At 42.8% G+C, this 23,954-nt stretch overlaps 1 protein-coding gene across 1 annotated transcript in view; it reads right to left on the bottom strand.

Annotated features, from left to right (window-relative positions):
* Positions 1 to 3,935: 3,935 nt before the first annotated feature.
* LOC110488130 (neurexophilin-1) overlaps positions 3,936 to 23,954 on the bottom strand; it is a 65,009-nt gene continuing 44,990 nt past the window's right edge. Inside the window, exon 2 of the mRNA XM_021560163.3 lies at positions 3,936 to 6,172. Coding sequence (XP_021415838.1) covers positions 5,417 to 6,172 — 756 coding nt within the window. The 3' untranslated portion in view covers positions 3,936 to 5,416. The remainder of the gene's footprint in view (positions 6,173 to 23,954) is intronic.

Below are 23,954 nucleotides of genomic sequence, written 5' to 3'. Positions count from 1 at the left end.
GGAAGAAGACAGAGGGTGATGGTTACTAGCCTGGCTCCACAGCTACACCACAGGAAGAAGACAGAGGATGGTGGTTACTAGCCTGGCTCAGCAGCTACACCACAGGAAGCAGGCAGAGGGTGATGGTTACTAGCCTGGCTCCACAGCTACATCACAGGAAGAATACAGAGGGTGATTGTTACTGGCTGACTGATCATGAAGAAACATGAAGACTAACCATGAAGATGTGTAAAACATGAAGACTAACCATGACGATGTGTAAAACATGAAGACTGATCATGAAGATGTGTAAAACATGAAGACTAACCATGAAGATGTGTAAAACATGAAGACTAACCATGAAGATGTGTAAAACATAAAGACTAACCATGAAGATGTGTAAAACATAAAGACTGATCATGACGATGTGTAAAACATGAAGACTAACCATGAAGATGTGTAAAACATGAAGACTAACCATGAAGATGTGTAAAACATGAAGACTAACCATGAAGATGTGTAAAACATGAAGACTAACCATGAAGATGTGTAAAACATGAAGACTGACCATGAAGATGTGTAAAACATAAAGACTGATCATGACGATGTGTAAAACATGAAGACTAACCATGAAGATGTGTAAAACATGAAGACTAACCATGAAGATGTGTAAAACATGAAGACTAACCATGAAGATGTGTAAAACATGAAGACTAACCATGAAGATGTGTAAAACATGAAGACTAACCATGAAGATGTGTAAAACATGAAGACTGATCATGAAGATGTGTAAAACATGAAGACTGATCATGAAGATGTGTAAAACATGAAGACTAACCATGAAGATGTGTAAAACATGAAGACTAACCATGAAGATGTGTAAAACATGAAGACTAACCATGAAGATGTGTAAAACATGAAGACTGACCATGAAGATGTGTAAAACATAAAGACTAATCATGAAGATGTGTAAAACATGAAGACTAACCATGAAGATGTGTAAAACATGAAGACTAACCATGAAGATGTGTAAAACATGAAGACTAACCATGAAGATGTGTAAAACATGAAGACTAACCATGAAGATGTGTAAAACATGAAGACTGATCATGAAGATGTGTAAAACATGAAGACTGATCATGAAGATGTGTAAAACATGAAGACTAACCATGAAGATGTGTAAAACATAAAGACTGATCATGAAGATGTGTAAAACATGAAGACTAACCATGAATATGTGTAAAACATGAAGACTAACCATGAAGATGTGTAAAACATGAAGACTAACCATGAAGATGTGTAAAACATGAAGACTAACCATGAAGATGTGTAAAACATGAAGACTAACCATGAAGATGTGTAAAACATGAAGACTGACCATGAAGATGTGTAAAACATAAAGACTGATCATGAAGATGTGTAAAACATGAAGACTAACCATGAAGATGTGTAAAACATGAAGACTAACCATGAAGATGTGTAAAACATGAAGACTAACCATGAAGATGTGTAAAACATGAAGACTAACCATGAAGATGTGTAAAACATGAAGATGAACCATGAAGATGTGTAAAACATGAAGACTGATCATGAAGATGTGTAAAACATAAAGACTGATCATGAAGATGTGTAACCATACAATAAACCATGTTCATCTGTAAACTAAAAACAGTTACACTCGGAGTCAATAATTTTGCGTCGGGCTGTTAGTAAAGACGTGAAAGGCGGGCTGTTAGTAAAGACGTGAAAGGCTTGAGGGGGGCTGGACTCATAGACAGTAGAGTTGTATATTTTTGTTTATGAGCACCTACAGTTGTGTGGACAAGCACAGCCACCAATGGAGTGAATAGGCTAGAAGAGTCCCTTTCCCCCCATGCCAAGGAACTGACTAGCTAGAGAAAGGGGGATACCTAATCAGCTGTAAAACTGAAATGTGCCTGCCGTATTGAACCCAAAACCTCTGAATCAGACCGGTGCAGGGGGTTGGCCTTAATCAATATCCATGTTGGGAACAGTGGGTTAACGGCCTTGCCCAGAAAGACAGAGATTTAACTGGTCAGCTCGGGGATTCGACCCAGCATACTTTCAGTTACAGGCCCAACGCTCCTACTCGCCAGGCTACCTGCTGCCCTGGCAATGTCAGCTACATTTCCTCACACCTCTTTTCTGCTGCGCTGATGTTGGCTGATCGGATAGCATCCTCTTTGAAGTGAAATGGAAAATTGATAGAATAGCATCACTTGTCAACGTTTGATGATATGGCAACCTCATCAGTTGAGAATTTTGTTCCGTTTAAAAATCCTCTGGCTACAGACATTTCGATTTCTTACGCCTCCATGGGACGGTCCTGACGTCCTGAAGTCGCTATGAATTCTGGATATTGTAGTTTGCTTACAACCAGGCGATGTAGATTGCCTGTTTCTATCATTGAGACATAGAAACGCTCATATGTGGCATACAAAAATTCTAAATTTGTATGACATATTAAATGGACATATATAGTGAAATAGAGCAGAGTGACATTTCCATTTAATATTGTCTCGATCAGTGTGGTCAGATAAATTCAATCTGAATTTTATCGATAAAGATAGTGGCTGTATACACACATGAAACAGCAGGGAGCTTCGAGCCCGACTGTGCCGCGAAAGCATGTTCGAACGGCATAGCCCGCGCTTATAAACCGCTCATTGCGCGAAGGAACAGGAACGCGTTCACCGGCCAAGTACATGCACTGTCGTGGATGCGAGGTCCGATCACTTCTGACACCAGTGTAATGAAACAGCAGAGTGCAGGTCTCGAACCCTCGATCTTTGAGCACGAGGTCCGGTGCGCTATCGACTGTGCCGCAACAGCAAGCTCGAGGGGTAGCGTCGATTTCCGTGCTTATAAACCCAGGGTCGTTACACTACTATTCCTTGTGGAGCAATTTGTCTGTAATACAGTATGTTTGAGTGTATACGTTCAAAACATATGCCAAATATCACACATTAGAGTACATCCCTGTAGACTTGTTAAAAGTGAATAATTCAGGGCTAAACTTTAGGAGGCCTACTCCTTAATGAGGCCGGCTGTAAAAGCACCCTGCAGACAGCCGATGAACACACAAACCTGGCACACACTTTAATTACTGATAAATTGTGAGCCAGATAAACGCAGCGAGGAGCGTATTTCTCCTCCAGAGGGTTCTAATCGCTGTAAAGCCGAGTGCTGATCCTAACTGCCGACTACGAGGCTTCCATGGCAGGTGCCACTGCACTGAGGAGTCCCACAACAGACGCTGCTATCTGCTATTGACTCCAAACGGCACTCACTCACAATCTCCTCAATCTCTCTCACAGGGACTGGAACACAACTTGGCTTCCATGCACAACTTATCTCTGTAGACTATAAGGAAAACACGGTATCATAGACCAGAGTGACTCTGGGAAGAATTGAAGCTTAAACTCAGGAAGTATAGAGCTTACTGTTTATGTATTGTATGGTCTTCTGATTGGTCTTGGAGTGAATTTGAATGAATGGTGTGATCAGTTTTGCTTTGATGAAGTTGGAAAAAGTTTGGTTCTTGTCTTGATCAGGAAGATCAAGGCCCAATTCTAAGAAGTTCCGGCATTTATAGGCTCTATAAGGAATGGTAGATCAGGATAACATTTATTTTTATACATCTTTTTAAAACGTTACAGATTATGTGACATTATGATGCGCTAAGAAAAGCATGGAGCTCAGTTTGATCTGTATCTTTGGAGTGAGATGTGTGAATACTGAGGAAATCGATTAAATGTATACTATGCACTATTAGGTACAGCATGTTGGAAGACTCTATTAAGTTGAGAATAATTATTGCACATGCTTCAATGTCTGGCAATTGAGATATCCTTTAATATCTATTGACCTTGAAATCCTACCATCATTATAATCATTGAGACATGCATATAAAGAAATCACACTCAAGAACATTAAACTGATAAAACGTCCAGTCTTTTTATTCATATCTACACCTCCATCCCATCCGTCCCCCATAAATAAATGTTTTAGTCATACAGTTGATGAGTACGTATAATATATTTAGACAGTTTTACAGCGTATGTACAGGGTAGCTGTTTTCAAGGATTCACGTCTACATCATCAGCAACATCAGTGTCTTTGTTTGAGGAACCAATAATGAGTATTCATGGAATGAGAGAGAAAGGGAGAGAGAGTGAGTGAGTGAGTGAGTGAGTGAGTGAGAGCGAGAGAGCAAGAGAACGAGAAAGAGAGAGTTTGTGGGAAGAGGGAGACAGCTTTATGTGGGCATATACAGACGCAGGTCAATTCGGGATAAACTATGTACAATACAAACCATTCATACAAATTAGGCTCTCTAAGACATAAAATTCATTACATTACATGTTTTATTAAGTCAATGACAATGAGCAAAGCCCCAAGTCAATCATAACTGAATATTAACAATAAACCTCATAAGGCTGTGATTTTCTAATAATAATCTGAGCCAAGATTTATACAGGGACACTCCAAATAAGCTGAAGAATGAACAGCATCATTTCTGAACATGTAAAATGCTTAATTTTTTAAATCTTTTTTTATAAAACATGCCTGCGGGAGAAGCCTGCTCAATGCTAGCTCAATGCTAAGTCCGTCAGGCCATGGGACCATCTCCACCTGATGCTTCGATTGCACACCGACACACTCCTCTTCTTCAGCTCTCTCGCCTTTGGGGTCAAAGGGTTTGGAAATGTGTGGGGATCTTGAAGGCCTTCAAGGATAAGAGTCTGGACTGTTATTTCTGAGAGAGCGGAATTGAACTACTTTGAATGAAGAGTATTGCAGGTGCAAACAAAACACAGGATCCTGTACGTTGCAGTCCAATTGGTAGCTCACAGACCTGAACTTTCATACAGAAAGTTGGCCCTAAGGAGCAAAGTAAGAAATACTCAAAGGAGAAAATCTAGGCATTTAGAAACAAACTGGACCAAGCAAATTTACCTAACATAACATAAAAAGTTGTTACAAACTAATAAGACTTACATGAAATGCTGATTTTACTTAGTTACAAATGGAACTATCAACCTCAAATATGTACACATTATGCATCTATGAAATCATTGATGGAAAAAAGGTATGAAAACAATCAAACAAATGGATTATAATCAATATTATTTGTTTAGTCCTATTATTTGTATACTAATAACATAATTATAATTATACAAATAATAATGGTTTTGCACAACATTTGAAAGAAAAAAAGTACTGCTCCCATAAATATTCACTTTCTGTATTGTCATCAAAAGTCTTCATTTCATATATAGGTAATTCATTCATTTTACACATTCTTTTATGTTCAGAACATTACAGCTAACATATATTTCTCTGGGTGGGGAAAAATAAGAAGCCCCACTAAGTAACTTTCTGCTCCACATTGGGGTTGTTGTTGTGGGAGTGGTCAGCCAGAGGGGAAGTAGGGAGTTTCACTGTGGTAGTTGTAGTCCGGACAGACTTTCTGCACCAGCTTGTAGTCAGTGCTGTAGAAGGAGATGTAGATGCAGATTACTTTAAAGGGCTTGGAACAGAGCCAGGAGACGTGGCTCTGAGTCTGCTCCTGGTAACATGTCTTGGACGGGTCGAAGTTACACAGCGTGTTCCTGGCACCCTTCTCCACCTTCTCGTACTCGATGCGGCAGTTGAAGGACTTGGAGTCCTTGGCGTCAATCACGGACTGCTGGGCTGCCACGTCGAACTCCACGATCTTCGTTGGCGGGACGAGACTCACAGACACGTTTCCCTGGCCTGTGGAGTTGTGTCTGAAGTAGACGCTGAAGGTTCCGTTGCCGTGGTCCACAATCTTCCCGGTGATGAGGAGGTTGAGCTTGACTGTCTTGATGTTGGAGTGGAAGTCTCCCCAGCCAAACATCTTCTTGAACTTGCCTGTCTTGACCATAGGCCGCCGTTTGGCTCTAGGTCTAGAATCATGGAGGTCGGTGGAGTTCCTCAGCCAGTCCCAGAGGTCCTGCTCGGAGTAGGGTTCCGGGGTGTCGTAGCGCAGGTCCAGGGCCGTGGTGTTCTCTTTGCCATGGAGAGTCTGTGACAGCAACCTGCTGATTGACAGGTCCTTGCCGCTTTCTGTCCATATGTGTTTTAACGTTGACTTGGGGCTGCCCGATTTGAGGAGGTCTCCTTTGGAAGCATGTACACTTGTCACCTGAAACAAAGAGAGAAGAGGAGATACGTTTCTCTAACTGGTTTGTCATAAATTTAGAGGCTGTTACAGGAGACACGGTAGTACTAAAGACAATTAAACATTTATCTAAACAGGCAACGAGACAGATATTAATATCAGATTCGGAAAATATTGACTTCACATTCAGGCCCAGCACACAGCTTTCTACAAAACTGACCGATCAAAAGGGATTCTAAAGTAGGGAGATACTGGTAATCCATCTTCCAACAATCTTCAATTTAAAAAAGTAGCAGACAGCCCCCATTTGGGATTTAGAATGTGAGAGACAGAACACAGCGATCCACACTCTCTCTCTCTCTCTCTCTCTCTCTCTCTCTCTCTCTCTCTCTCTCTCTCTCTCTCTCTCTCTCTCTCTCTCTCTCTCTCTCTCTCTCTCTCTCTCTCTCTCTCTCTCTCTCTCTCTCTCTCTCTCTCTCTCTCTCTCTCTCTCTCTCTCTCTCTCTCTCTCTCTCTCTCTCTCTCTCTCTCTCTCTCTCTCTCTCTCTCTCTCTCTCTCTCTCTCTCTCTCTCTCTCTCTCTCTCTCTCTCTCTCTCTCTCTCTCTCTCTCTCTCTCTCTCTCTCTCTCTCTCTCTCTCTCTCTCTCTCTTTGTCAGTCAGATAGTAGAAGGGATTTCCACTTGGCTCCCCCAGATAGATAAATGCAGTGGCTATTCAGTGAATAAAGACCAGACTATTAAACACAGAGCGCTGCTTGGATTGATGATTGATGAACCCCCAGGATTTCACCATTTAGCCAAGATGAGCGGAATTAGGTTCATTCAGGCCCCGGCGGCGGAAAGTGACATTGATTGGCTGATTTCTACTGTAAGACATGACAGCAGATCCGTCTTGCCCAGGGTTTTTGCATTTTGTGGGCCGAGGCACTCCGGGGTCGATATGTAGAAAATAAGGTTTCGCTACCAATAAGTTTGCTCTTTGGACATGAATTTACTTCCTCCCTACAGACAAGTTTAAACATATCATTGTGTAGGGGGGAAATATGCCTATATGGTTCACATAAGGCGCTTGGTGTAGAGAGAAAAAAATAAACAAAATCAAACGTTGAATGACCTGGGGTGTGTTTTGAATTGCACATTAAAAGCCATTTGAACCTAGCTTGGAGTAGAGTAGAACATTATCATATCATTTCTGTAGGAAGCGTTCTTTGCGCACTGGCAGAAGTGGGATCTTAATTTGAGCTAGTTTGCTACAACAGGAAAATAATCCTGCAGCAACAGGAAATGTGAATAATTATGTGGATTATAATGAATAATTATAGTAGTTACAGGTGACATTTTACAACCTCTATTTTAGCCTTGTTTCTATTGACCACAGGGTAATGGGTACAGTATTCCACTCTGAACCTGCGTATGAAGAATAGCCTTAAGCCCTGACTGCTTGAAATACCTTGAAATACCAAATTCATTAGTTCCCATTAAACTACATATTGCTACTAAACATACACAATTTCATTGATTACATGAGGAGATTACAATACAAATGTATTGATCAGAAATCTTCTCTGCATCTGGTTTAAGTCAATGGAAATGTTTACAGATGAATTGAGATAAAATATGAAGGAAGATTAGCCTACTGAACAGGGCCGAATAGATGGATGTTGATTAAGGCAGCCCTCCGCAACACTCTAATTCAGAGGGGTTGGGTTAAATGCGGAAGACACATTTCAGTTGAATGCATTCAGTTGCACAACTGACTAGGTATCCCCTTTCCCTTTACTTTCCCTTTAATGGCATATGCAATAATGTGTATTTTTTGTTGTTGTTGAGCTCATTCATTTGCATGATGTGATGGCACACTAAAATGTGGATATTTATCCATACTTACTGTTTGTCCATTGTCCTCTATAGACAGCCACCACACAATATACACACACACATCGATCTATGAAGCTTTGGGCAGTTTATCTGACTTCATCATCCAGCATGCGTTGGGCCTTGGGCCAATGTGTTTGACTCCATTTTACAGCATGCTTTGGGCCATGGGCCAGTGTGTCTGCTGAGGCTCAGTGCTGCCAGATGGGTAGTTTACCTTGGGGGACGGAGGGTGCATCTGGTAAACATGGACAGCACTCTGGCCAGCAGAGGCCTGAGCCTCACAGCTGACTATAGGCCAGGCTCAGACAGATGGCTTCCCCTGGGCCTAGGCTATAGGTATAGGGAGATGGCTGGGTCAGAGAGAGCTGTACATGCTCTGTGTGTTCAGGATGTAAGTCATTACACAACGCAACAGCAGTCGACACAGTGGTTCATCAATCATCAACAGCAGATGCTATGGAATGACACACACATACATGTACGCACACATGAACCCATAAATGCACAAACACACACATAAAAACACACACACGCACTATAGCAGGATACCATTTGACCCAAGCAGCAAGAAGACTAATGTGCACCTATAGTGGCTGGTTGAACTCCACTCCAGGTCACAATACTGTTAGTCTGTCTCTACTGCAAGCTAGCTGATAACCATCACAACTCAGCTAGCTGATAACCATCACAACTCAGCTAACCGATAACATCACAACTCAGATAGCCAAAAACCATCACAACTCAGCTAGCGGATAACCATCACAACTCAGCAAGCTGATAACCATCACAACTCAGCTACCTGATAACCATCACAATTCAGCTATCTGATAACCATCACAACTCAGCTAGCTGATAACCACCACATCTCAGCTACCTGATACCCATCACATCTGACTTCCGGCGCCGACAGAGATGGCCGCCTCGCTTCGCGTTCCTAGGAAACTATGCAGTTTTTTGTTTTTTTACGTGTTATTTCTTACATTAGTACCCCAGGTCATCTTAGGTTTCATTACATACAGTCGAGAAGAACTACTGAATATAAGATCAGCATCAACTCACCATCAGTACGACCAAGAATATGTTTTTCGCGACGCGGATCCTGTGTTCTGCCTTACAAACAGGACAACGGAGTGGATCCTATGCAGCGACCCAAAAAAAAAAAAAAAAAAAAAAAAAAAAAAAAAAAAAAAAAAAAAACGACTCCGAAAGAGAGGGAAACGAGGCGGTCTTCTGGTCAGACTCCGGAGACGGGCACAGCGCGCACCACTCCCTAGCATTCTTCTTGCCAATGTCCAGTCTCTTGACAACAAGGTTGATGAAATCCGAGCAAGGGTAGCATTCCAGAGGGACATCAGAGACTGTAACGTTCTTTGCTTCACGGAAACGTGGCTTACTGGAGAGACGCAATCCGAAGCGGTGCAGCCAACAGGTTTCTCCACGCATCGCGCAGACAGGAAAAAACATCTTTCTGGTAAAAAGAGGGGCGGGGGCGTATGCCTTATGACTAACGTGACATGGTGCGATGAAAGAAACATACAGGAACTCAAATCCTTCTGTTCACCTGATTTAGAATTCCTCACAATCAAATGTAGACCGCATTATATACCAAGAGAATTCTCTTCAATTATAATCACAGCCGTATATATCCCCCCCCAAGCAGACACATCGATGGCTCTGAACGAACTTTATTTAACTCTCTGCAAACTGGAAACAATTTATCCGGAGGCTGCATTCATTGTAGCTGGGGATTTTAACAAGGCTAATCTGAAAACAAGACTCCCCAAATTTTATCAGCATATCGATTGCGCAACCAGGGGAGGAAAGACCTTGGACCATTGTTACTCTAACTTCCGCGACGCATATAAGGCCCTGCCCCGCCCCCCTTTCGGAAAAGCTGACCACGACTCCATTTTGTTGATCCCTGCCTACAGACAGAAACTAAAACAAGAGGCTCCCACGCTGAGGTCTGTCCAACGCTGGTCCGACCAAGCTGACTCCACACTCCAAGACTGCTTCCATCACGTGGACTGGGAGATGTTTCGTATTGCGTCAGATAACAACATTGACGAATACGCTGATTCGGTGTGCGAGTTCATTAGAACGTGCGTTGAAGATGTCGTTCCCATAGCAACGATTAAAACATTCCCTAACCAGAAACCGTGGATTGATGGCAGCATTCGTGTGAAACTGAAAGCGCGAACCACTGCTTTTAATCAGGGCAAGGTGTCTGGTAACATGACCGAATACAAACAGTGCAGCTATTCCCTCCGCAAGGCTATCAAACAAGCTAAGCGCCAGTACAGAGACAAAGTAGAATCTCAATTCAACGGCTCAGACACAAGAGGCATGTGGCAGGGTCTACAGTCAATCACGGACTACAGGAAGAAACCCAGCCCAGTCACGGACCAGGATGTCTTGCTCCCAGGCAGACTAAATAACTTTTTTGCCCGCTTTGAGGACAATACAGTGCCACTGACACGGCCTGCAACGAAAACATGCGGTCTCTCCTTCACTGCAGCCGAGGTGAGTAAGACATTTAAACGTGTTAACCCTCGCAAGGCTGCAGGCCCAGATGGCATCCCCAGCCGCGCCCTCAGAGCATGCGCAGACCAGCTGGCCGGTGTGTTTACGGACATATTCAATCAATCCCTATACCAGTCTGCTGTTCCCACATGCTTCAAGAGGGCCACCATTGTTCCTGTTCCCAAGAAAGCTAAGGTAACTGAGCTAAATGACTACCGCCCCGTAGCACTCACATCCGTCATCATGAAGTGCTTTGAGAGACTAGTCAAGGACCATATCACCTCCACCCTACCTGACACCCTAGACCCACTCCAATTTGCTTACCGCCCAAATAGGTCCACAGACGATGCAATCTCAACCACACTGCACACTGCCCTAACCCATCTGGACAAGAGGAATACCTATGTGAGAATGCTGTTCATCGACTACAGCTCGGCATTCAACACCATAGTACCCTCCAAGCTCGTCATCAAGCTCGAGACCCTGGGTCTCGACCCCGCCCTGTGCAACTGGGTACTGGACTTCCTGACGGGCCGCCCCCAGGTGGTGAGGGTAGGCAACAACATCTCCTCCCCGCTGATCCTCAACACTGGGGCCCCACAAGGTTGCGTTCTGAGCCCTCTCCTGTACTCCCTGTTCACCCACGACTGCGTGGCCACGCACGCCTCCAACTCAATCATCAAGTTTGCGGACGACACAACAGTGGTAGGCTTGATTACCAACAACGATGAGACGGCCTACAGGGAGGAGGTGAGGGCCCTCGGAGTGTGGTGTCAGGAAAACAACCTCACACTCAACGTCAACAAAACTAAGGAGATGATTGTGGACTTCAGGAAACAGCAGAGGGAACACCCCCCTATCCACATCGATGGAACAGTAGTGGAGAGGGTAGCAAGTTTTAAGTTCCTCGGCATACACATCACAGACAAACTGAATTGGTCCACTCACACAGACAGCATCGTGAAGAAGGCGCAGCAGCGCCTCTTCAACCTCAGGAGGCTGAAGAAATTCGGCTTGTCACCAAAAGCACTCACAAACTTCTACAGATGCACAATCGAGAGCATCCTGGCGGGCTGTATCACCGCCTGGTATGGCAACTGCACCGCCCTCAACCGTAAGGCTCTCCAGAGGGTAGTGAGGTCTGCACAACGCATCACCGGGGGCAAACTACCTGCCCTCCAGGACACCTACACCACCCGATGTCACAGGAAGGCCATAAAGATCATCAAGGACATCAACCACCCGAGCCACTGCCTGTTCACCCCGCTATCATCCAGAAGGCGAGGTCAGTACAGGTGCATCAAAGCTGGGACCGAGAGACTGAAAAACAGCTTCTATCTCAAGGCCATCAGACTGTTAAACAGCCACCACTAACACTGAGTGGCTGCTGCCAACACACTGACACTGACTCAACTCCAGCCACTTTAATAATGGGAATTGATGGGAAATGATGTAAATATATCACTAGCCACTTTAAACAATGCTACCTTATATAAATGTTACTTACCCTACATTATTCATCTCATACGCATACGTATATACTGTACTCTATATCATCGACGGTATCCTTATGTAATACATGTATCACTAGCCACTTTATACTATACTATGCCACTTTGTTTACATACTCATCTCATTGTACATACTGTACCCGATACCATCTACTGTATCTTGCCTATGCTGCTCTGTACCATCACTCATTCATATATCCTTATGTACATATTCTTTATCCCCTTACACTGTGTACAAGACAGTAGTTTTGGAATTGTTAGTTAGATTACTTGTTATTACTGCATTGTCGGAACTAGAAGCACAAGCATTTCGCTACACTCGCATTAACATCTGCTAACCATGTGTATGTGACAAATAAAATTTGATTTGATTTGATTTGATTTGATCTCAGCTACCTGATAGCCATCACAACTTAGCTAGCTGATAACCATCACAACTCAGCTAGCTGATAACCATCACAACTCAGCTAGCTGATAATCATCACATCTCAGCTACCTGATAACCCTCACAACTCAGCTAGCTGATTACCATCACAACTCAGCTGGCTGATAACCATCACAACTCAGCTACCTGATAACCATCACATCTCAGCTACCTGATACCCATCACATCTCAGCTACCTAATGCCCATCACAACTCAGCTAGCTGATAACCATCACAACTCAGCTAGCTGATAACCATCACAACTCAGCTAACCGATAATCATCACATCTCAGCTGCCTGATAACCCTCACAACTCAGCTAGCTGATTACCATCACAACTCAGCTAGCTGATAAACATCACAACTCAGCTAGCCGATAATCATCACATCTCAGCTACCTGATAACCCCCATAACTCAGCTAGCTGATAGCCAACACAACTCAGCTAGCTGATAGCCATCACATCTCAGCTAGCTGATAACCATCACAACTCAGCTAGCTGATAACCATCACAACTCAGCTACCTGATACCCATCACATCTCAGCTACCTGATACCATCACAACTCAGCTAGCTGATAACCATCACAACTCAGCTAGCTGATAGCCATCAAAACTCAGCTAGCTGATAGCCATCACAACTCAGCTAGCTGACAGCCATCACAACTCAGCTAGCTGATAACCATCACATCTCAGCTAGCTGATAACCATGACAACTCCGCTACCTGATACCCATCACATCTCACCTACCTGATATCCATCACATCTCAGCTACCTAATGCCCATCACAACTCAGCTAGCTGATACCCATCACATCTCAGCTACCTGATACCATCACAACTCAGCTAACCGATAACATCACAACTCAGATAGCCAAAAACCATCACAACTCAGCTAGCGGATAACCATCACAACTCAGCAAGCTGATAACCATCACAACTCAGTTACCTGATAACCATCACAATTCAGCTAGCTGATAACCATAACAACTCAGCTAGCTGAAAACCATCACATCTCAGCTACCTGATACCCATCACATCTCAGCTACCTGATAGCCATCACAACTTAGCTAGCTGATAACCATCACAACTCAGCTAGCTGATAACCATCACAACTCAGCTAGCTGATAACCATCACAACTCAGCTAGCCGATAATCATCACATCTCAGCTACCTGATAACCCTCACAACTCAGCTAGCTGATTACCATCACAACTCAGCTAGCTGATAAACATCACAACTCAGCTAGCCGATAATCATCACATCTCAGCTACCTGATAACCCTCACAACTCAGCTAGCTGATAGCCATCACAACTCAGCTAGCTGATAGCCATCACATCTCAGCTAGCCGATACCCATCACATCTCAGCTAGCCGATAACCATCACAACTCAGCTAGCTGATAACCATCACAACTCAGCTAGCTGATAACCATCACATCTCAGCTACCTGATACCCATCACATCTCAGCTACCTGATACAATCAAAACTCAGCTAGCTGATAACCATCACAACTCAGCTAGCTGATAGCCATCAAAACTCAGCTAGCTGATAGCCATCACAACTCAGCTAGCTGATAGCCATCACAACTCAGCTAGCTGATAACCATCACATCTCAGCTAGCTGATAACCATGACAACTCCGCTACCTGATAACCATCACATCTCAGCTACTTGATAACCATCACATCTCAGCAACCTGATAACCATCACATCTCAGCTACTTGATAACCATCACATCTCAGCTACCTGAGAACCATCACATCTCAGCTACCTGAGAACCATCACATCTCAGCTACCTGATAACCATCACATCTCAGCTACCTGATAACCATCACAACTCAGCTAGCTGAAAACCATCACAACTCAGCTAGCCGATAACCATCACAAGTCAGCTAGCCGATAACCATCACAACTCAGCTAGCCGATAACCATCACATCTCAGCTAGCTGATAACCATGACAACTCCGCTACCTGATACCCATCACATATAAGCTATCTGATATCCATCACATCTCAGCTACCTAATGCCCATCACAACTCAGCTAGCTGATACCCATCACATCTCAGCTACCTGATACCATCACAACTCAGCTAGCTGATAACCATCACAACTCAGCTAGCTGATAAACATCACAACTCAGCTAGCTGATAACCATCAAAACTCAGCTAGCTGATAGCCATCACAACTCAGCTAGCTGATAGCCATCACAACTCAGCTAGCTGATAACCATCACATCTCAGCTAACTGATAACCATGACAACTCAGCTAGCTGATAACCATCACATCTCAGCTACCTAATTCCCATCACAACTCAGCTAGCTAATAGCCATCACAACTCAGCTAGCTGATAACCATCACATCTCAGCTAGCTGATAACCACCACAACTCAGCTAGCTGATAGCCATCACAACTCAGTTAGCTGATAACCATCACAACTCAGCTAGCTGATAACCATCACAACTTAGTTTACCTGATACCCATCACATCTCAGCTACCTAATGCCCATCACAACTCAGCTAGCTGACAACCATCACAACTCAGCTACCTGATAATCATCACATCAAAGCTACTTGATAACCATCACAACTCAGCTACCTGATAACCATCACATCTCAGCTACCTGATAACCATCTCATCTCCGCTACTCGATAACCATCACACCTCAACTACCTGATAACCATTGCATCTCAGCTACCTGATAACCATCACATCTCAGCTACCTGATAACCATCACATCTCAGCTAGCTGATAGCCATCACAACTCAGCTAGCTGATAGCCATCACAACTCAGCTAGCTGATAACCATCACATCTCAGCTACCTGATTCTCATCTCAGCTACCTGATAACCATCACACCTCAGCTACCTGATAACCATCACATCTCAGCTACCTGATAACCATCACATCCCAGCTACCTGATAACCATCACATCTCAGCTACCTGATAACCATCACATCTCAGCTACCTGATAACCATCACATCTCAGCTACCTGACAACCATCACATCTCAGCAACCTGACAACCATCACATCCCAGCTACCTGATAACCATCACATCTCAGCTACCTGATAACCATCACATCTCAGCTACCTGAGAACCATCACATCTCAGCTACCTGATAACCATCACATCTCAGCTACCTGATAACCATCACATCTCAGCTACCTGACAACCATCACATCTCAGCTACCTGACAACCATCACATCGCAGCAACCTGACAACCATCACATCCCAGCTACCTGATAACCATCACATCTCAGCTACCTGATAACCATCACATCTCAGCTACCTGAGAACCATCACATCTCAGCAACCTGATAACCATCACATCTCAGCTACTTGATAACCATCACATCTCAGCAACCTGATAACCATCACATCTCAGCTACCTGATAACCATCACATCTCAGCTACCTGACAACCATCACATCTCAGCTACCTGACAACCATCACATCTCAGCAACCTGACAACCATCACATCTCAGCTACCTGATAACCATCACATCTCAGCTACCTGAGAACCATCACATCTCAGCAACCTGATAACCATCACATCTCAGCTACTTGATAACCATCACATCTCAGCAACCTGATAACCATCACATCTCAGCTACTTGATAACCATCACATCTCAGCTACCTGAGAACCATCACATCTCAGCTACCTGAGAACCATCACATCTCAGCTACCTGATAACCATCACATCTCAGCTACCTGATAACCATCACAACTCATCTCTGAATGGACAGCTGTCACCAATGACATGCCAAAATCCCCTCATACATAATTTAGTGGTGATTCAGAAATAGCACCCTATTTCCTATATGCAGTTGGGCACTTGTTTTGCCCAGCCAAGCCCACTACATAGAGGTCTGGTCAAAAGTATTGCACTATAAAGGTAATAGGGTCCAGAAGATATGATGGAGTGGATGTTTTTCTTCAACTAGTCCAAACTCATCCATTCATTAAGAGTTTGAGAACAAAATGGATGCCTTAAAATTGTTACAACTGATGCAGTCTAAAAAGATACACAAAGCTGCAATATGTAACTTTTTGGCGATCCAGCCAAAGTCACATAGAATGTGAGTTCTAGATCTGTCATTCTCATTGAAATCAAGTCTAAGAAGTGTTAGACCTGTTCTATGTGCTTTATACAATGATTCTCTACACTAAACTTGTTTATTTTGTCACAAACTAAAATTAGGCAAAATATTTGAATTTTAATAACCAGGGAACGACGGAGTGATTTCTGCATATTGCACTTTGAACTACAACAGCAATCTATAGCTCCTTAGGCTGGAAAACCAATATTTACTGTCCTTTAGCGATGGCAGACTGTTTTCATCTATGGAATATTAAAAGTCTTTACAGTGCTGTGATGCTACAGTATATATTCTAATAAAGAGAACATTGATTGTGTGGCTTTAGTTAAGTACCGTATCGTTCTGTTTAAACAAATGAAGACATGGTCTAAGACTTAATGCAAACACCACAGATAGGGTTGACAACATGTCAGCCTTTAGTCTAACAGATAAACACACCCCTTATTAACACCCCCTGAAATCAATATCCAGAGCCCCTTAGCAATATCTTAAATTGAAACAAAATGATTTTATGTGGGGGGCAACAGAGTTTGGTTCAACCTACAGTACATAATGCCAGGGGAAATACTGCGCCTCGTGACCCCAGTTTAGGATGTGCATGTTAATGATGAGCATGAGAGAATGAGAATATGATCAAATTAAACTATCAAAATGTAAGAATGAACATGATTATAATTATTATTGCTACATCTGAGTACTGATTAGCAGAAATCAAGGTTTCACTAGGCGTAAGTTCATTAACAGAACATCAACCATAGTTTGAGCTATGACATTCACCGCAGTACATTAAAGAGTTTCATACTTGAATAACATGACATGATATCACACATATAAAGCTGTCCTACTTAAGGTCTGCCCAAAAAAGTGAAGGCATTGCCCATACTTAACATATACCACAATGAAACTTTACAATTAAATTATATGGTTTATATTTTTCACACGACACACATTTCATACTGTTAAAAAACAACCTTCTACTTAGCCTATTGGACAACTGAGTTGATGTTAATATTAGAAAATCTAATTTAGTCTTCTTTTGCAAAAGAGAGTCGACAAAAGATCGGAGAAGAGATGAGCTTCCTAACGTTCTACGTAGCTCTTATTGAAAACCTCCAATCATATCCATGGTAAAGAAACTGCAAAGCTTTTCCTGAGATGTAATTCTAGGGGAAGAATGAAGTCCGGCAGACTATAATGGGTTGAATGAAAATAGCCCTCATGAAAGACGATGGAGAAAGGGAACAGAAAGAGAGGGAGAGTCGACAGTTCTGTAAGAAGGAGAGAGAAGGACAGTGGAGGAGTGACCCTGGGCATACATACAGTTAACCTCCAATTGAGTAAAGTATTATCAGCGAGAGTATAGAATCTTCTTTCAGTATTGATTGGCCAGCTGTAACTAACAAGAAACGGGATCTTCACAAGACAATACTCATAGCTAACCACATCCCTTGCAGCCACTGTAACCTTGTATGCATTTAAATATTTCCTCTGAACATTTTTTTTTTTTTTGTCATTGATGACTTTTTGTAATTCTTGAATGCAATGGAGAATGTGAAACTATTGCTCTTTCTTACAGAACAACAACACTCTGTTTTCTTTTGAATCAATATCACTACTGCCAACCTCTTCAAATACATTATTTTTGCTATAGATTCAGTCAGAACCCATTCAACAAGGGCATCATTAGCTGACAGTCCCCGATTTCAGGCACTAAACTTTAACAAAACAACGTTTTATTTAAACGTTTTTATTGATTTGATCAAACACTATACATCTGACCGTATGTTGGCTCATACAGTTGGGATCCTGTCCTCTATTCCCCTACTATTAGTACAGGGCCGTAAAACAGAGTCATCACTAACATGACTACTCAGTATGCTTGCCTTGAGCTGAAACCATTGGTGCTGGAGAGCAGAGCCGGCACTGCAGAGAGCAAGACAGCTGTTAAGCAGTGCTGTAATATCACATTGTGACCATGCACTAGAACTGCCTAATGGTCTTGTAAGAAGGCTGTTAGGTGCACAATTAAAGCAGACTCTTCTTCACACTTCTTACTGTGTATGTGCCTGTGTGTGTGTGCGTGTGTGGATGAGAGAATGTGTGTGTGGATGAGAGAATGTGTATGTGTGTGTATGTGTATTTGTAAAATGACCATAGGCTCCCTGTGGCATCGGTAAGTAGGTAATGTGATAGAAAAGCACAGTCCCAGATACACAGTAAAGGAAGTGGAGCAGAGACCAGTGTTTTAAGGTGATCAGGGGCCTGGAGCTCCAACCAACCAAGCAACCAACCAAGCAACCAAGCAACCACACTAAAAGGACATTTACAAACTGTTTGTTCCCTTCCACCATTGTTGTGCTTTATGTTGGTATCTAGAACAAATATATGAACACAAAAGTGGCATTTGCTGTGAGCTTTTAAATGTAATCAGCTTGTGTGACTGGCGCACGTTGTCTTGCTCTCCTCCCTACTGCAGCAAAAAGGCACCACAGCAGAGCAAGTGTTCATTGCGCTGAATATCATTTCAGCCATTTATTTTCTTACTGAACATCTCTGTTACCGATATCCCTAATTTGTTGAGGAGAAACATTCCCTATTTCCGCAACCCTTGCTCTCTTTACGTGAAACATGTAAGCATCATATGCATATGACCAATAAGGCTTGACCTATAGCCTATCATAATGACGTCAATAAAATGGTTATAACAAACTCCATACACATTTATATCGACACCAAAATGGATGCGGAGGAGGCAAAAAGGAAACTCGAAACGGGTGAATGTTTACTGGATGCTCAGGAGGTAAAGGGGAAGTCAGATCTGTGGAACACAAAGATTTGAGATCACAAAAAAGGCAGGTATAATAGCAAGCGTTAGGTGAGTATTATGTGTGCAAATAGTTATCTTAGATTACAATATTATAATTTTGTCTGAACATTTGGAACAGTGGAAACATTTAAGTGATATTGCCCAAGAAGCTGGTGTTTGAAGGATATATTGCCACGGGTGTTGTTAGGCCCGAAAACCAGCTTCAAGGGCATTATCACTTTTATACAACGGGTTACCAACATATTCAAATAAACATTATTTTGATGAATTTATTCATACTATTTCATCCTTCCACAAGTTATAGTCACCACACAAATCTAAGGTTGCTACCCAAGCTGGCTGGTCGTTTGTTCTATCAGTTCGGTTGCCAGAGACGCGACCCAGTCGTTAACTATTTTTGTTCTGCATCTATGGACACAACCCAGTCGTTCATTCTAAATGTTCCATTATCATACTGGCTAGCAACGTTCTTATCCCTTGCTTGCTATCTAGCCAAATACGGATAACTTACTATCACATCAAACAGTGCAGCCAGAATAACAGCAGCTACATTTGCATTTCTTTAAGCTGTTTTCTAGTGACATTTACATTTGGATACATCCGTAACAATGATGTACGATTTCGCCTGGTATGGGAAATTTGCTCTCTCGTCAGGACACTGTTGTTCAGAGGAGCTAGCCAACAACACAGCTAACACAATCACTTAAAACAGAAGCTGGAAAGATTTCAATACTGAAACAATGTTGCAAATGTCAGAGAAACAGACAGCAAGGTTTATACAAATCTCCGCTGTTAAAAACCAAATGCTAGTCTAAAAGAAATGGGAGATAATGTCTAGATGCTTTTTATTGTGGAGATCAAGTTGATAAATTGACTGGCTGGGTTGATGAGACAATGGATTGCACATTGAGATGGACAGTCTAAATAGGCATTTCAACGTCATAGCCTTAGACACTGGTAACTTGTGGAATAGTCACCGGCTGGAATGCGGTTTTAACCAATCAGCATCCAGGATTAGACCCACCCGTTCATATAACACAAAATAAATAAGTTTACCAGAGCATTGACATCACCAGACCCGGGCTTTCGGGGTACTGAATCCATGCTGGGATGATGTAAAACAAACTAGTCTACACTGCATTACACACTGCAATGAATACTCCAATCATGAGCCCTGGCCTGCCCTGCCTTTTTAGTGCTGCTTAAAACCAGCATTTCTGTGTACGGTGGCACTTTAGGAGGTGGAGTCGAAGTGGTTTTCCAAAGTAATTTTTGATTCGTCCAAAGAAATGTTCATTCTCTGAGGGAGAGAGTGCAAAGATGAGAAGGACGTTGGTAACCTTCATTAGCTTGCCACTACAATAGGACATTTTGTTAGCCCATGATGATGTTATTTAGAGTTACTGAACTCACAGTAAGCCAGATTTGAGTAACTTGTTGTTGACTCAAGAGCTGCACCGACAGATAAGATAAAATACTAACTAACGTTAGGGACTACCCAGTCTAGCTAGCAGTGCTGCTAACATTAGCTATCCAGTACATTTTATGAGCAGGATTTTGACAGTAATTGATTAACTATCTAGACACTGAATCCAACTGCTGGAACTCAGTTCACCATCCGACAAGTATCACTAACTAACCAATTACTGTCTAATCAAGTACTGTCCGAATATGCAAAAAAAATGATAATAAAGCTAGCTACCTAACTTAAGGCTAATATGACATTAGCTACTTTTGTTAACATCAGCTAAATTACAGTAGCTAGCTAAAAAACAAAGCAATATATACAGTGCCTTGTAAAAGTATTCATCCCCCTTGGCATTTTTCCTATTTTGTTGCATTACAACCTGTAATTGAAATAGATTTTATTTGGATTTCATGTAATGGACATACACAAAATAGTCAGAATTAGTGAAGTGAAATGAAAAAAAAGATTTGTTTCATAAGAATAAAAAACAGAAAAATGGTGCATGCATATGTATTCCCCCCCTTTGCTATAAAGCCTTAAATAAGATAATTCATTAAATAAAGTCCCCCTGTGTGCAATCTAAGTGTCACATGATCTCAGTATACATACACCTGTTCTGAAAAGCCCCAGAGTCTGCAACACCACTCAGCAAGGGGCACCACCAAGCAAGCGGCACCATGAACATCAAGGAGCTCTCCAAACAGGTCAGGGACAAAGTTGTGGAGAAGTACAGATCAGGGTTGGGTTATAAAAAAATCTCAGAAACTTTGAACATCCCACGGTGCACCATTACATCTATTAAAAAAAAAAAATGGAAAGAAAATGGGACCACCACAAACCTGCCAAGAGGGCCGCCCACCAAAATTCACGGACCAGGCAAGGAGGGCATTAATCAGAGAGGCAACAAAGAGACCAAAGGTAACCCTGAAGGAGCTGCAAAGTTCCACAGATGAGATTGGAGTATCTATCCATAGGACCACTTTAAGCCATACACTCCACAGAGCTGGGCTTTATGGAAGAGAAGAAAATAAGCAAACACGTTTGGTGTTCGCCAAAAGGCATGTGGGTGACTCCCCAAACATATGGAAGAAGGTACTCTGGTCAGATGAGACTAGAATTGAGCTTTTTGGCCATCAAGGAAAACATTATGTCTGGCGCAAACCCAACATCTCTCATCACCCCAAGAACGACATCCCCACAGTGAAGCATGGTGGTGGCAGCATCATGCTGTGGGGATGTTTGTCTGCAGGGACTGGGAAACTGGTCAGAATTGAAGGAATGATGGATGGCGCTAAACACATGGATAATCTTGAGGGAAACCTGTTTCAGTCTACCAGAGATTTGAGACTGGGACGGAAGTTCACCTTCCAGCAGGACAATGACTCTAAGCATACCGCTAAAGCAACACTTGAGTGGTTTAAGGGGAAAGATTTAAATGTCTTGGAATGGCCTAGTCAAAGCCCAGACCTCAATCCAATTGAGAATCTGTGGTATGACTTAAATATTGCTGTACACCAGTGGAACCCATCCAACTTGAAGGAGATGGAGAAGTTATGCCTTAAAGCACATATGTCAGAGTCAAGGCCCGCGGGCCACATCCGGCCCGCAAGAAGGTTTTTTACGGCCCCTGGGATGATCTTGATTTATTATTAGAACCGGCCCGCAGCAAGCCGGCAGCCCGCAGATCTTTTACACGCACCAATACTACATTTCCCACAATGCAAAGGTGACGCACCGAGCAGTAGGCTGCTTCATTTCAATATTTATTGGCACAGCAGTCGTCAGCATCACAGTAAAATTAACTTTCAGATACCCATCAAAAATGGCAAAACGGAAGGTGGATACTGAGAACCGGGGGTTTCAAACAAGGTGGGAGTCGGAGTATATGTTCACGAAGGTAGCTGGAAAACCTGTGTGTCTTCTGTGTGGAGAAAGTGTGGCGGTACTGAAAGAGTATAATCTGAGACGACATTATGAAACGAAACACGCGGACAAAAACAAGAATATGGACATGGAACAAAGGCTACAAAAGGCAGAGGAATTAAAACGAGGCCTCAAATCTCGACAGGCTCTGTTCAAAAAAGCCAAATCACAAGGCCAGGCTGCTGTCAAGGCCAGTTTTATTTTGGCAGAAGAGATCGCTAAATCAGCCCGGCCATTTACGGAGGGGGATTTCATCAAAAACTGCATGATTAAAGTTTGTGACGAAGTTTGCCCAGAAAAAAGGCAACTCTTTTTAAATGTGAGTCTGAGCAGAAACACCATTGCCGAGAGAGTAGACCAGTTGTCCATCAATCTAAAAGAGCAGCTTGTGAAAAAGGGAAAAGATTTTATTGCATATTCCTTGGCTGTGGATGAGAGCACCGACATTTCTGACATTGCCCAGTTGTCAATTTTCATCCGTGGAGTGGACTCCAACCTAAGCGTGACAGAGGAGTTTTTGGCTTTACGTCCTATGCATGGCACAACTACGGGGCATGATTTGTATGAAGAGGTGTCAAGATGTGTAAATGAGATGGAGCTGCCTTGGGAAAAACTCGTGGGTTTGACAACCGACGGAGCACCTGCGATGTGTGGACACAGGAGCGGACTGGTGGCGAAGATACGGGAAAAGATGCAAGAGGAAAACGCGACAGGTGAGCTGACAGCTTATCATTGTATCATACACCAGGAAGCGTTGTGCGGTAAAGCCTTGAAAATGGAGCATGTAATGAGCATCATCACGCGCACAGTTAACTTTATCAGAGCCAAAGGTTTGAATCACCGCCAGTTCAAGGCATTTCTGACGGAGTTAGAAACGGAGCATGGTGATTTGCCTTATCACACAGAGGTGCGATGGCTAAGCCAGGGAAAGGTGCTTCAAAGATGTTTCGAGCTTCGTGAGGAGATTTGTCTGTTCTTGGACAGCAAAGGGAAAGACACAACACAACTCCGAGACGAAATGTTTCTGTGTGAAATGGCTTTTCTGTGTGACATTACGAGTCATCTGAATGCAATAAACTTGCAGCTGCAGGGTCGGGATCGTGTCATCTCTGATATGTACAGTACAGTGAAGGCATTTAAAACCAAACTG

This window comes from Oncorhynchus mykiss, chromosome 30, assembly GCF_057628025.1.
Source record: "Oncorhynchus mykiss isolate SJ-2025 chromosome 30, ASM5762802v1, whole genome shotgun sequence".
Taxonomy (NCBI): Eukaryota; Metazoa; Chordata; class Actinopteri; order Salmoniformes; family Salmonidae; genus Oncorhynchus; species Oncorhynchus mykiss.
This window is presented reverse-complemented; position numbering and strand designations above follow the sequence as displayed.